Below are 15,589 nucleotides of genomic sequence, written 5' to 3' on the forward strand. Positions count from 1 at the left end.
GTGCTGACTATGTGTCAGTAAATCGTTTTCTTCGAGGTACTTCAAAATGTTCGAATACAGTATATGTTCCAAAACCCTGCTGCAAATCGACGTTAGTGACATGGGCCTGTAATTCAGCGGATTACTCCTATTTCCCTTTTTGGGTATTGGTGTGTCTTGAGCAACTTCCAGTCTTTAGGTACGGAACTTCCTGCGAGCGAGCGGTTGTATTTACAGTAATTGCTAAATATGGAGCTATTGAATCTGGATACTTTGAAAGTAACCTGACTAGTATATCATCTGGACCGGAAGCCTTGACTTTATTAAAAAATTTAAGCTGCTTTGCTACACCGAGGATATCTGCTTCTGTGTTTATCTTCTTCGCAGTTGTTCTTGATTGGAACTCGGGAATATTTACTTCGTCTTCTTTGGTGAAGGAGTTTCGGAAAACCGTGTTTAATGACTCTGCTTTGGTGGCACTGTCATCAGTGACTTCACTATTGTTATCGCGCAGTGAAGGTATTGATTGCGTCTTACCATTGGTGTGCTTTATATATGACCAGAATCTCTTTGGGTTTTTTGATAAGTTCCGAGACAGAGTTTCGTTGTGGAAATTATTGAAAGCATCTCGCATTGAAGCACGCGCTATATTTCAAACTTCTGCAAAACTTTGCCAATCTTCGGCATTTTGAGTTCTTTTAAATTTGACATGCTTTTTTCGTTGCTTCTGCAACAGCGATCTGACCCGTTTTGTGTACCATGGGGGATCAGTACCATAACTTATTGTTAATGAAAACTTATGTAAATATCTGAATTAGTGAATTAAAGATTGCTATTAAGAGTGTATTCAGCATGACAGACAATAAAATCTTAACTATATTTTACTAAATATAAATAATTCAGTGTGACTAATTTGGAGCTCTGGCCCCTGAGTTGATAGCCAATCGGATTATTCTGCTACTAGACCTGCCCCACTTCTCACGGAACTGGTACTCACTGTACCGTCTGTTATCTTCCTCTGTCCCCATGGCTTACGTCAAGTCTCATCTGCTGTAATCACAGCCAAACTATGAAATGAATCCTGGGAAAAAATCCGGGAGTACCAAACTTGTCGTATTGGAGCGTGTAGGGAAAGCAGTAATTGATATGCAGCACTTGGTGGCGGACACCTAACTCTGGTAATTGATGTCTACTACTTAAATTTTTATACCTCCGTCCAACTATGCTGACGACTGTATCAGTATCCAGACAGACGACTTTCTAACTATAATTTCAATAACTCTAAATTCACCCTCAGAGGTTAATTAAAGATTTCATATAATGTTATTTATCATTGGTTGACTGAACCAACCAATCACGAACGCGTCCTTAGCGGGCAGGCGTGAACCAGTCAAAAAAAGCTCATAAGGCAATTAGTAACCAGCTTTCATGCAGAAATTATGTGTGCTTAGCAAGTTTTAGTGTCATGTACTCAAAAGTGAACTAAGGATTACAGTGTGCCACTGCATGAAACACACATTATGTGTATTCTCAGGAGACGTGGCCTGTAATTGAGAAAGTATCATGACACATTGGCAAAAGATTTCGGGTTAGTCCCCCATTCGGATCTCAGGAAGGGGACTGCCAAGAGGGAGATGACCATGAGAATAAGACTGAACAACCAACGAAAGGATAACGTTCTACGAATGGGGGCGTGGAATGTCAGAAGTTTGAACGTGTTAGGGAAGCTAAAAAATCTGATAAAGGAAACGCTAAGGTTCAGACTAGAGATAGTGGGGGCCAGTGAAGTGAAATGGAACGAAGACAAGGATTTCTGGTTGAACGAGTATAAGGTAGTTTCAAAAGCTTCGGAAAATGGTGTAACGGGAGTAGAATTAGTTATGGGTAGGAAGGTAGGGCAGAGAATGAGTTATTGTGAACAGTTGAGCGATAGGATTGTTTTCATCAGACTCCACAGCAGACCACCACCGAAAACAATAGCTGGAAGTTGATGGTTGGATACACAACATCGTTGAGAAAGATAGTCTGTAAAAACCAGTTCACAGATATTAGCTGCTGGTGAATCGTGTATGCGATTGGAGTTAACCCCCTCATCGTCAGGTAAGGTCTGAAGATGGCGCGCTGGAGTACTGAAACCGCTTCCATATAATAAATAACATAGCAAGCACGGATGTAGGTGTTCCATTTTAGTACAATAGTCCAGGTATACATGCCGACGTCGCAAGCAGAGGATGTAGAGATAGAGAAAGTATATGAAGATACTGAACGGGTAATCCAGTACGGGAGATGAAAATCTAATAGTCATGGGTGATTGGAATGTGGTTGTAGGGGAGGGACTAGAAGGAGTGGTTACGGGAGAATATGGGCCTGGTGTTTGGAACGAGAGAAGAAAGATTAATTGAGTTCTGCAATAAATTTCTGCTAGTAAGTGCGAATACTCTACTCAAGCATCAAAGGGGACGTATCCTTGGAAACGGCTGGTAGATACGGGCAGATTTCACTTAGATTACATCATGGTCAGGGAGAGGTTTCGAAAGCAGATACTGGGCTCTAAGGCGTACCCAGCAGCAAATATAGACCCAGATCACAATTTACCAATGACAAAGAACAGGGTGAAGTTTAAGAGACAAATCAGAAAGAATCAGTGCTCAAACAAGTCGGATACAGATGCACTAAGGAATGAAGAGATACGCCTCGAAGTTCTCTCAGGCTAAAGACACTGCGATAATGAATTGCTCAGTTGGCAGTACAGTTGAACAGGAATTCACGTATTTAGAGTGTTGGATAGAAAACCGTAGGTGCAAGGAAGGCAACTGCGTAGAAACCACAGATAACAGATGAAATACTGCAACTTATCGACAAAAGTAGGAAGTACAAAAACGTTCGGGGACATTTAGAAATACAGAAATACAAGTCGCCGAGGAATTAAATAAATAAGAAGTGCAGGGAAGCTAAGAAGAAATGTCTGCATGAAAAATTCATCGAATTCAGCATGTAGAAAAATCAAAACAACCTTCGGTGATATTACAAGCAAGGACGGTAAAATTAAGATTTCACTGGGAATTCCACTGCTAAATGCAGAGAAGAGAGAGCGTAGCTGGAAAAAGTACACCGAAGCATCTACGATGCTTATGTGATAGAAGAAGAAACAGGAGTCGACAGGGAAGAGACAGGGGATCCACTATGGGAATCAGAATTGAATAGAGCTTTGGAAGACTTAATATCAAATAAGGCAGAAAGGATAGATAACATTCCATCAGAATTTTTCAAATCATTGGGGGAAGTGGTAATAAAATGACTATTCACATAGGCTTGTAGAATGTATGAGTCGGGCGATATACCATCAGACTTTCGGGAAAAACATCATCCACACAATTCCGAAGACTGCAAGAGCTGATAAGTGCGAGAATTATCGCACAGTCAGCTTAATAGCTCATGCATGCAGGCTGCTATAAGAATAATATATATAAGACTGGAAAAGAAAACTGAGGCTTCTACCAGTGTTTCCGTTATTCCGAAGATAATTCGCATTAGTAACTTGCATTCTGAAACATACGAAAATATTCATATCAGCCACCGCCAGTCTTGTTTGTAATTGCTATTATCACTTTCCTCTTGAATTCCGAGTGCATTTCGCCCGTCTCATGTAATTTACTTTTTTAGACGTTCCACCGATGGAAGGTAGCATTTCGGGACATTGGGCAATAAGTTTCCTAGAGCGAACTCGATCAGCTGCTACGTTTTCAGCTCCCTCCCTGTTCGTGTCCGTGCACTGAAGATCCTTTTCAAAAGTTCATTTCCAGTAGTTCTTCCTACCCTTCTCTGCCCATCCGTTAGTTTCCAGAACACTGCTGATTTAGGGATTCTTCACATTTCATGTATATAACATATACTCCAAGCTTCAGACTTCTTTCAGTAACGATTTTACGCAGGCTGCTTAGGTGGCTTCTATCCAGCACTCATCACTTGGAAAGTGTTCCCCGTAGCTGATCTTGACAATGCGCCTCAAGCTCTCTCGCCATATACATACATATATGGACATATTTAGCATGATAGAAGAGTAAAGCCAAAGCTATATGGACATACTTACATTCTAATTGCCATATGACTCATGTAACTTAAGTAAGAGTAATGGTTTGTTACAAGGATCGTAGTACTCACGTTACGTACCTTGTTTCGATGTAGGTCTTCAATGCACTGTCAAATTCTTCTTGCAGCATCACACGTCCCATCTTATTTATTTACTTCTTCTCTTTCCATGTTGCATTGAAACCTTTCTTTCCTCCCTTCCATCTTCCAGCGTTCCTTCGTTGCTTTATATTAGCTTCCTACCTGATCTCTTTATATTCATACAGCTGCTTTCTTGTAGCCAAACATTTCTTTAATTTTTCCACTGGGCCTTTCTGCTCTTGCTGTCAGTCATTTTTGACCACTTTTGCATGCTTCCTTTGCTGCAGTTTGATATTTCCTTCTTTCATTAATTAAAGGGCCTTGACTTATTGAATACATCATTTCCGCATTTTCTTCTTTCTTCATCAGTTAAAAACAATGCCTCAACGCTATTCAAGGACTCTTCCTGGGCGCTGTCTTTTGTCCCAGTTGTTTCTCTCCTGCCTTCGCTGTATCGGCTCTGAGACCTAGCGCTTCATCTTTTATTATATTTATTTCGGCTTCTTCAGTCAGTCGTTGCCTATAGTTCACCTTGAATCTCGCGGTAACATCTGGCTGTTTCGATCCATATAGGTCCCATCTTTTTAAAATTCCTACAATTATGCAATTTCTGTACTCTTAATTTGCATTTCGTAATTAATAAGAAACGGTCAGTCGCCGTTTGATCCCGGAAATGTTTTGCAGTTTGATATCGTCAGATACACAAGTACATTTAGATTTAACTAAACAAACACTGTTTCTTGCCTTGTTTCAAAAATTTTATTACTGTTGCTGTACAACCTAGGTTTCGGGTTATAAGCCCATTTTCAAATACGTTACTGACTTCCGAGGATGATAATGCACAGATAAACGTGATGATAACTAAAAGATAGCCATCTCAACTTCTTAATGTATCGATCCGTGGCTTGATGTAACATTTTGAAGGCAAAATGTTTTGTGTGCCCTCAGATAATAGGTAGTTGCTTGTTTAACACAAAAGATAAACAACCAGCCACCACATAAAGTGGGGTTCATAAAATCACATGCCGCGAGTGTCAGTCTTGCTACATTGAGCTAATGGGGAGGTCAATCTGCACCAGGCTTAAAGAACATCATAGAAGTTGGAGACTGAAGAAGCCTGGTTCAGCCTTTTCAGAACATTGCCTTAACAAAAGCCGCAAATACATAATAGATGTGCAAGTCTTAGCCACGCGGAGTGGCTGCGTGGTTTGGGGCGCCAGGTCACGGATTGCGCGGCCGCTCCTGCCGGAGGTTCGAGTCCTCCCTCGGGCATGGGTGTGTGTGTGTGTGTGTTGTTCTTCGCCTAAGTTGGTTTAAGTAGTGTGTAAGTCTAGGGACCGATGACCTCAGCAGCTTGGTCCCTTAGGAATTCACACACTTTCCTGCAAGTCTTACACACAGAGGAAAAGGGGGCTAAACTCAATCACATAGAAATTTTAGAAATTAAAAAACACATGTGTACATTCCCACACCTACAGTTAAACGAGCAAACAGAATTCAGTTATTCACCTCCTATAGATTACATCAGAACTCCAGGATAGAAGTAAACCTTTGGGCCTCAATCGATAAGTAGGTAAAAAGTTCTTGGCTGATGCATATCTTTATTACAAGGTATGTTTAGTCATGTTAGTGTAACTGCTGAGTTGTGCAATTCCATACGTAATTTGTTAAAAATGATCATTGAAGTAATTTTACATGAAGCCATGGATCGATACATTGTGAAGTTGAGATTACATTCTTTGCCTTATCATCATGTTTATTTGTGCATTATCATCTTTGGGAATCATTAATGTACTTGAAAATGGGCTTATAACGCGTAACCTAGGTTGTACAGTAACAATGGTAAAATTTGTGAAACAAGGCAAAAAACAGAGTTTGTTTAGTTAATTTATGATGTTTCACCAAGAACCCACAGCTGCTTCAATTAAAATGATATCTAGATTTCATAGAGGATAAAGTTCCATCTGCTATAGCAGCAACAGTGTCAGACATACGATTTATTTTGTTTTTGGGAAAGACATCGTCGTTAATTACAAAGCACAGAACAGTTATAAGTAGACAACAGTTAGATAAACATCACAGTCGGGGAAGGCGCTGGCCTCAGAGGTCACCGCGGCGTCACGACAGCACGACGGTGCGCCCGTCCAGGCCTTGCACGATGGGGCTGAACCTCGCCATGTAGTCCAGCATCACGTCCACGTCGACGCGGCCTGTGGGCACCAACACACAAGCGTCAGCGCTCTGTCCAAGATCTGTTACTTTTCAATACACCTGACTGACATGCAGCTAAAAACGACAGGTGATTATAAAGAATACATTAGCAGATGACTAAAGTATTTACGGGAATACCACGATGATACCTAATTTACTGAATTCCGAAACTTCCGATTTGGTTTTGAGAGTGAAAGTAATAGTCGATCCGAGAGTGAGCACGTAAGTACAGTTGCTTAATGATAACTGTTGGTGGCTAAAATTCAACTGTGAGAATGAATAGATTAATTTAGCTGCATGAATATTCAGAAAATCATGTCCTGTCTGAAACTTATTGTAATCACAAAATCTGATTATGAACTTTGATAAAAGAAAACTGTATAATGATATAATAAGCAACCAGTTGCATATAAGAAATTTAATTTCTTGACCATTTTCGGGCACTTTGTGCCCTTACTCAGAAGGCTGTACAGGAAACTACATCACAATAACTTGGAGTCAGATAAGAATATTAAAACTTAGGGCAAAAAGTTTAAAAATATTTTTAAAAATTATAGACAGAAAACAGTACACACTTACCCCTATCGCTTTATTTGCGAGTATCAATAATAAAGTGCATACAGCACAATGCCAAGGTCCTAAAAATATATATGCAGGAATAATAAATAATACAACACCGAGTCAATTAATACAATAAGAGCTCTTAGATGCCTACATGTAGTTCAATGTCTGCATAAAACTAGTACAAAGAAGCGAAACAAGGAGTGCAGACATCACGCCAGAACATGAGCCAGTCAGCCAGTAGCATGCATAACTTGAAGTTGGTTTCAGAGTGCTGGTGGAAGTATATAAAACAACAAAACACAAAACCTGATGATAAATCAGATAAGTTAATACCGACGACAACAGACAGAAAAGTTGCTGTCCATGTATCAGCACGGCTTTAGAAAGCATCGCTCCTGCGAAACGCAACTCGTCCTTTTTTCACATGATATCTTGCGAACCATAGATGAAGGGTATCAGACGGATGACATATTCCTCGACTTCCGGAAAGCGTTTGACTCGGTGCTCCACTACAGACTCCTAACTAAGGTACGAGTATATGGGATTGGTTCCCAAGTATGTGAGTGGCTCGAAGACTTCTTAAGTAATAGAACCCAGTACGTTGTCCTCGATGGTGAGTGTTCATCGGAGTTGAGGGCATCATCTGGAGCGCCCCAGAGAAGTGTGGTAGGTCCGCTGTTGTTTTCTATCTACATAAATGATCTTTTGGATAGGGTGGACAGCAATGTGCGACTGTTTGCTGATGATGCTGTGGTGTACGGGAAGGTGTCGTCGTTGAGTGACTGTAGGAGGATACAAGATGACTTGGACAGGATTTGTGATTGGTGTAAAGAATGGCAGCTAACTCTAAATACAGATAAATGTAAATTAATGCAGATGAATAGGAAAAAGAATCCTGTAATGTTTGAATACTCCATTAGTAGTGTAGCGCTTGACACAGTCACGTCGATTGAATATTTGGGCATAACATTACAGAGCGATATGAAGTGGGACAAGCATGTAATGGCAGTTGTGGGGAAGGCGGATAGTCGTCTTCGGTTCATTGGCAGAATTTTGGGAAGATGTGGTTCATCTGTAAAGGAGACCGCTTATAAAACACTAATACGACCTATTCTTGAGTACTGCTCGAGCGTTTGGGATTCCTATCAGGTCGGATTGAGGTAGGACATAGAAGCGATTCAGAGGCGGGCTGCTAGATTTGTTACTGGTAGGTTTGATCATCACGCGAGTGTTACGGAAATGCTTCAGGAACTCGGGTGGGAGTTTCTAGAGGAAAGGAGGCGTTCTTTTCGTGAATCGGTACTAAGGAAATTTAGAGATCCAGCATTGCAGGCTGACTGCAGCGCAATTTTACTGCCGCCAGCTTATATTTCGCGGAAAGAATTCAAAGATAAGAGAGATTAGGGCTCGTACAGAGGCATATAGGCAGTCATTTTTCCCTCGTTCTGTTTGGGAGTGGAACAGGGGGAGAACATGCTAGTTGTGGTACGAGGTACCCTCCGCCACGCACTGTATGGTGGATTGCGGAATATGTATGTAGATGTAGATGAAGTGGCGCTATGGATGGGAATTATGGGAACTAATGTCCATACAGCCGTAGCGAGGTCAGTAGCATACTTTTAGGGAACCGGTCAACAAAAACAAAGTGCTAATCGCATCATGGGAGTGGAACAGGTAACTGGAGCAAGCGGACAGACTATTCACAATTTTAAGTATCGGAAAGTGATGTGTAGAGAACGAAGCGTGGGCACAAATATATGATAATGAAACAACTAGCACAGGAATATATGAAGATCGCAAATACGTTTCATGAAAGGATTGAACCTAGCGGCTTTAAAATGAGTTGTACGGTATTTTACGTTATAGAACACGTCCGTGATCTCAATAGCGTGGCAGCAGGAAATACGCGAACTGGGTCAAGGAGCGAAAAGCAATAATTGGAGTACATGGAAAAGGAATTCCCAGTCAGTTCCTAAATGAAGACTCAAAATTAACTATAGGAGAAATCAGACGTAGGCACTGTTGTATACTTTCGATAAAGTGAATAACTAGCTCAGAAACGTGTACAAAGTCCTAAAAACGTCCGCCTACAACGGCGAGAGTTTCTACTGCTTGTCTCCGTGTTTTACAAACCATACCTTGGCCACCAAAGTCACCAGATCTCTACGCAGTTGAGAGCGTTTGGAGCACTATGGGCAGGGCCTCCCAACCAGCTCCAGATTTTGACGACCTGACGCGCCAGTAGGACAGAATTTGGCACGATAGCCCAGTGACGTTGTCCATGAATCCAGGTCGAATAAACTCTTGCTTAAGGTCTAGAGGTGGACCAAAGCGTCATTGACTTGCTTACTTTGTGAAGGTCATTCACTTGAATAAATCACACAATTTCTTTGAAATTGTAATCATTTGATTGCCTGTCGTATCTGCTGATTTCTGCCTTGGTGGTGCGTCATTTTTTGTCTAAGAGTGTATTAAAAATTTATTTGCATTTAAATAAATTTTTTACATGATTTTGTAGAACGATTAAAATACAATCATTAATGGTGACATTAATGATGCTATGGTGTAATGGCGATGCTGGAAGTGCATGAAAATTATCATGGTCGTGAAGTAGGTGCAATCATGTGTATGGCTGTGATGATCTGTGGATCGGGAGGTAACGACTAAAAGTCGATGAGGCGAAGGAGGAGGGTTGGAGGAAAATGGGAGAACAGTGTGAGGTGGAACGTTAGGCTAAGGTTTGAAGGATGGGTATAACTCGGGAAAGATTGCGTTTAATTCAGGCGGAAGATGAAGGATAATGAATGCATGGAATGTGGATGTAGTGGCGCATCAGGGAACCAGGTTTCGTGATTGGGCTGTGGGATACTGGATACCGCGACTAGGTTTTGTGATTAACGTATTTGAATTTAAGATGCTCGAGGGAGAGAAGAAGATGTGGGAAGTGGATGAGTTAGTACAACATGTGAGCAGGAGAAGGTAGCTAAATATGGCACGCGAGGATCCAAGGGATTTTTAGAATTTAGGGGACGCAGAGATCCAGGAAACGTTGGCATAAAATCGTGTGTGGCGGATGAGGGATTTATAGGTGAGAAATATGTGGAATATGGATGTAGTGGCGCATCAGGGTACCTGGTTTGATAACTAAGCTGTTGGATATTGGATACCAGGGCTGAGTTTTGTGATTAAAGTATTTTATCCGAAGGTGCTCGAAGAAGAGAAGAAGATGCGGGAAGTGGCTGAGTTAGTGCAATAAGCGAGTTGGAGAGGGTAGTCAGATGGGGAAGGCGAGGCAGAGTCCATGTCTTTCCAAGAGTCCAAAGGATTTGTAGACTTTAGGAGAGGTGGAGAGCCAGGCAATGTGGCCAGAAATTAAGGTGGGGTGGACGAGCGATTTATGGGTGAGGATAATAACAGGATGTAGAAAACTCGTGTGTCCCAAAAGTAGTTTTATTCTGTTTCAGGTTTTGTGCTGGATGGGAAAGCGGTGTGCATTTTAAGTCAGTTTCCTGTAGAGAGTTAGTTTAAATGCTTTACTGTGTTAGACGGAGGGATGGGTTGCTTGTAGCTGGAGAGATGGAAGTCTGGACAACAGATGTAATCACAACTTTTGATTGAAATAGAGTACGGGCAGCTCAAACCATCTACTTGAACTTTCCGCACTTAATGTCCAGCTGGTTAATATGAAGCTGGGAAAGACAGTTGGGACGTATCGGATGTAGCGTAGAGGATTAGTTCAGTGTTTGCCACCAGCACAGATATTCGAGGGCGCCTAAGGAGAACAGAGCGCAGTACAGTGAGAGAGATGGCAGAGACTGACCTATGGTGCGGCTGCGCGCCTCGTCCCGGAGCATGTAGAAGGCGTCGCCGCCCTCGGCCAGGAAGGAGTTGACGGCCACGCGGTACCAGGCGTCGTCCTTCAGCGGTTCGTAGCGCGGGACGTTGCAGGCCGCGCACAGCACAGACACTCGCGTCACGCGCTGCCCCACCGGCTGCCGTACGTCGATCTCCACGCGCAGACCTGCCGGCAGTGGAAACCCCAGGCATAGGGTGTCAGTGCAGCGGACGTCCCGTACGCCTGCGACATCGGCATCCCGCATGACAGAACAGAGATGCGGGATGCCTTCATCACAGCGAGTGAAACGAGAGCAGATGTTTACGGTACGACCGAGGCTGGTGTCTGTAATGGTACTTGAATTACGTAACCGTTACGGCACCTCACCTCAACCCCTCCATACTAGCAATATTCTACTGTGTTTCCGTGAAGTAGTTAACATATTTCTGAGACAACTTTCAGATTTGATTTCATTAATGTAGAGGTACTTTGATACATCGATATGTTCATATTGCAATGATATTATTCTTATGTGAATCCTCTCTTTTTGTCACTATGATCTTTGACGTATTTGTAACTCTGATTTTTGGGCGCGTAAGCGGTTATTAGAGAGTTAAGTCTTGGTCGTCATGTTGCAAAGACGCAAATTGTAGTCAGTTTATAAAATGTGAACTTTAACAGTGAGGAAGATATTTTCAAGTATGTTTTATAATGTGATGTTTGGTGTGTTACATGATACTGCAACAAAAGTAATAAAAAAGAAGTGTAACTTAAATTCGGAGTGCTGATTACTTTTTTACATCACCATTGTGCTAACTTTAAAAGGTTTAATCTTCAAGAATGGTTTGTGAAACATATCTATAAAACTTTTGAATATCGCACAATAACTTCTAGACCTCTTTGCATCCGAGCTTGGAATCATCACTACCTAGATTTTCGACGATAGAGCCATGAATTCACAACGAGACTAGCGTGGGAAACACGAAAAGATGAGTGCCTAGTTTATCCATTATTTCATTAAATGACTTTATTATCTGTGCTCTAATGACACCTGCCACATAATATAACTTTGTTGTTGCCCGAAAATGCAGTATTTAGCAGCGTGAGCAACACCACAATCATAATTAATTTTTGACCTTTGTTGTGGTATGGTTGTAAGATGCCGGGGATGAAAACACAGCCGCCAGGACCCGCTACCCGAGCGCGCCGGATGGACAGCAGCGGAATATTTTCCTACGCCACTCACGTGATCTAAAATCGGCAAGATGCCTTATAAGCCGGCGCTCCACCGGCCAGAAGGCAATTCGACACGCCGCCGAGACATGTAGAGATCTGCCATCCTCGCCGCAACATCCACGCGTCTCCTCCGCTGGCAGTCCCAAAGCGCCAGGAGTCGTAGCTTCGGACTGTGCCTATAGACTGTATTGTAACGGTGGTCTATCCTCCCTGGACAGCTTTGTGGTAATACTGTGCCGACCGCTCTCTAATAGTTTTGTTTCCGTCTTTTCTTTGGTGGACTTTCTCGAGCGAGAGACTTTTGAGGAAAACTTTGTATTTTGTTATTTTTCTGTTACAAGATCCGAAGTGGAAACCATACTCTGTTTCTTGCCTAAATTGTGTTTAGCTTCACCTACTTCGTCGACATCGGCAATGTTCTCGTTTATTGGTTTTCCCCAATAAAACAGATTGAGGAATATCGTCCGCATTTTGTCTCTGCTACCGCAGATACAGCAGTCAGTCACTTTCCTGATAAATACCTGGAAGTAGTGCGACGTATTACAGAATCTATACTAATATACACTGACAGGAAAGAAAATTATAATGCCAAGAAGTAATTAATGTAGGGTAATGAAATTTCTGGAATACATTTGCCTAGGTAACAAATTTAAGTGATTAACCCTGCAAGATCACAGATTAATATAAGAGCGAGATAATCCACTGCAAATATGAAATGATGGTACATTACTAAGCAGTGCAACCACCAGAATGTTGAATGAAAGCACGAAAACGTGGATACATCGCATTGTACAGGTGTCTCATGTCAGTTTGTTGGATGGAGTACCATGCACTTGGTCGGTCAATACAGGGATGGTTAATTGCTAAAATGAAATTTTCAGCCGGCCGGAGTGGCCAGCGGTTCTAGGCGCTACAAAAAAATGATTCAGATGGTTCTGAGCTCTATGGGACTTAACTTCTGAGGTCATCAGTCCCCTAGAACTTAGAACTACTTAAACCTAACTAACCTAAAGACATCACACACATCCATGCCCGAGGCAGGACTCGAACGTGCGACCGTAGCAGTCGCGCGGCTCCAGACTGTAGCGCCTAGAACCGCTCGGTCACCCCGGCCGGCCCTAGGCGCTACAGTCTAGAACCGCGTGACCGCTACGGTCGCAGGTTCGAATCCTGCCTTGGGCAAGGATGTGTATGATATCCTTAGGTTAGTTAGCTTTAAGTAGTTCTAAGTTCTAGGGGACTGATGACCTCAGAGGTTAAGTCCCATAGTGCTCAGAGCCATCTGAACCATTTGAAATTTTCACTCTGCAGCGGAATGTGCCCTGATATGAAACTTCCTGGCAGATTAAAACTGTGTGCTGGACCGAGACTCGAACTCCAGACCGTTGCCTTTCGCAGGAAGTGCTCTACCAACAGAGCTACCCAAGCACGACTCACGACCCGTCCCCACAGCTTTACTTCCGCCAGTACCTCGTCTCCTACCTTCCAAACTTTACAGAAGCTCTCCTGCTAAACTTGCGGAATTAGCACTCCTGGAAGAAAGGAAAATGCGGGGACATGGCTTAGCCAGGAATTTTCGTATCAGCCTTCACTACGCTCCGAGTGAAAATTTCATTCTGGAAACATCCCCCAAGCTGTGGCTAAGCCATTTCTCCCCAGTATCCTTTCTTCCAAGAGTGCTAGTTCCACAAGTTTTGCAGGTTACCTTCTGTGAAGTTTGAAGGGTAGGAGACGAGGTACTGGCAGAAGTAAAGCCGTGAGGATGGGTCGTGAGTTGCGCTTGGGTAGCTCAGTCGGTAGAGCACTTGCCCGTGAAAGGCAAAGGTCTCGAGTTCGAGTCACGGTTCAGCACACAGTTTTAATCTTCCAGAAAGTTTCATGGTTAATTGCTGTTTGTGGATGACACTAAAGTTGTCGTCCATCGTGGTCGTGTTGCAAAACGTCTACCCAATGCATCCCACAAATACTCAATGGGATTTAAGTAGGGGGAAGGGTCAGGGCAGCTCATTCGCCGAATATCCTCTTGTTCCGACAACTGGCTCACCTGCGTAGTTACAGGCAGTTGCACATTGTTATCCACAAAACTGGAGTTGGGGCCGAATGCAATCCTGAAAAGACGCGCATGGCGAAGAAGTACAGTATCGCAATAACGGTGACTGGTGTGTGTACAGAGTTCAGAGATTCGGAGTTCAGTCCCCCCGCAACATTATGTCTCCCTTAACACCAGTACCGCAAAACAATTATGTTCGATAATGTTCCTTGGTGTATTAGATATTCCCACCTACTGCCATATGACTCCTTAGTAAAACAAATTATAAATGACAAGCACAATACTGTATATGTTCTACAGTATTAATCTATATTGTTAACCAGTTCGCTGATTACAATGCGATCATCATCGACTATAGTCGTCAAAACGGGTACAGTATGTTAAACAGTAGCTAAATATGAAGAGAACAAATAGGAAATATGTTAACACTGAGAAACGAAAATGCAGTGCCTATAAAACAATTTAAATTAAATTACCCTAATAAAATGAGATTAATATGTGAAATTAATATGTGAGAAGAGCACTGAACAATATCTTGGAGAGGTACTACATATGGAAGATGATACAGAAGTGGAGTAAAAGACAGAATTGAGAATTGGTACAACAGAACGTATGGAGTACATGAAAAACGTTTTTTATTGTGTATAAAAACATGGGACTTAACATCTGAGGTCATCAGGCCCCTAGACTTAGAACTACTTGAACCTAACTAACGTAAGGACATCACACACACCCATGCTCGAGGCAGGATTCGAATCTGCGACTGTAGCAGCAGCGCGGTTCTGGACTAATGCGCCCAGAACCGCTCGGCCACAGCGGCCGGCGTAAAAACAGTAATCTAGCTTATAACACTATTTGTTTATGGTTCATCTAATTTTTTTTATTTTTTTGCTTTAAAATTTTCGCATATTGGTACTAAATTTTCTGTATGTGTAAAGTAAAGTGTGCTGTATGTTGACATTCTTTACATTGTATGTAAGTAATGTATGTAAAATACTGTTAAATTGTTTCTTATGACATTTTGTATTTAAAAATATTTGTGTGTATAAACTGTTCATGTTGATGTAAATTTGACAGTTGTAAGAAATGGTCACGCTTAGGAACAACATAAGAAATAGGTATTAGGGTAAAAGCCAGTGTGCTTTTGTTTGAAACGAAAGTGGCTCTGGGTAGTGGAAAAAGTGGCACGGGCGAATTGACGCGCTACCTAGAGCAAGCACGGGAAGTAAGTCACACAGTCTGTAGGCAGCAGTGATGGAGGCAACACCCTTGTGGAGCAGGAGAAGCTTTGCCTACAGATTTGCACAAAAATGCCTCGGATTAAGACTGAAAACGGCTCACGGCATAGCTGCGAGTTGTTGGACTACTGTATGTAAAATTGAACGACGCCAAGAAGAGAAATTGGGCCTATACAACAAAATACTTGCAGGTCGTAATGTGGGTAGTATACGACCAATGTTGCTCCTCACACCCAAGCCTACATCCACCAAATAAGATTTTTTTTGTATTTTACTTTTGTGCAGCGTGAACCATTAATTTAAACA

At 42.2% G+C, this 15,589-nt stretch overlaps 1 protein-coding gene across 1 annotated transcript in view; it reads right to left on the reverse strand.

The window, feature by feature from the left end:
- Positions 1-6,126: 6,126 nt before the first annotated feature.
- LOC126458298 (apyrase) overlaps positions 6,127-15,589 on the reverse strand; it is a 171,865-nt gene continuing 162,402 nt past the window's right edge. Inside the window, exons 8-9 of the mRNA XM_050095242.1 lie at positions 10,745-10,945; positions 6,127-6,359 (exon numbers count right to left, since the gene is read on the reverse strand). Coding sequence (XP_049951199.1) covers positions 6,268-6,359; positions 10,745-10,945 — 293 coding nt within the window. The 3' untranslated portion in view covers positions 6,127-6,267. The remainder of the gene's footprint in view (positions 6,360-10,744; positions 10,946-15,589) is intronic.

The sequence above is a fragment of the Schistocerca serialis genome, chromosome 2 (genome assembly GCF_023864345.2).
Source record: "Schistocerca serialis cubense isolate TAMUIC-IGC-003099 chromosome 2, iqSchSeri2.2, whole genome shotgun sequence".
Taxonomy (NCBI): Eukaryota; Metazoa; Arthropoda; class Insecta; order Orthoptera; family Acrididae; genus Schistocerca; species Schistocerca serialis.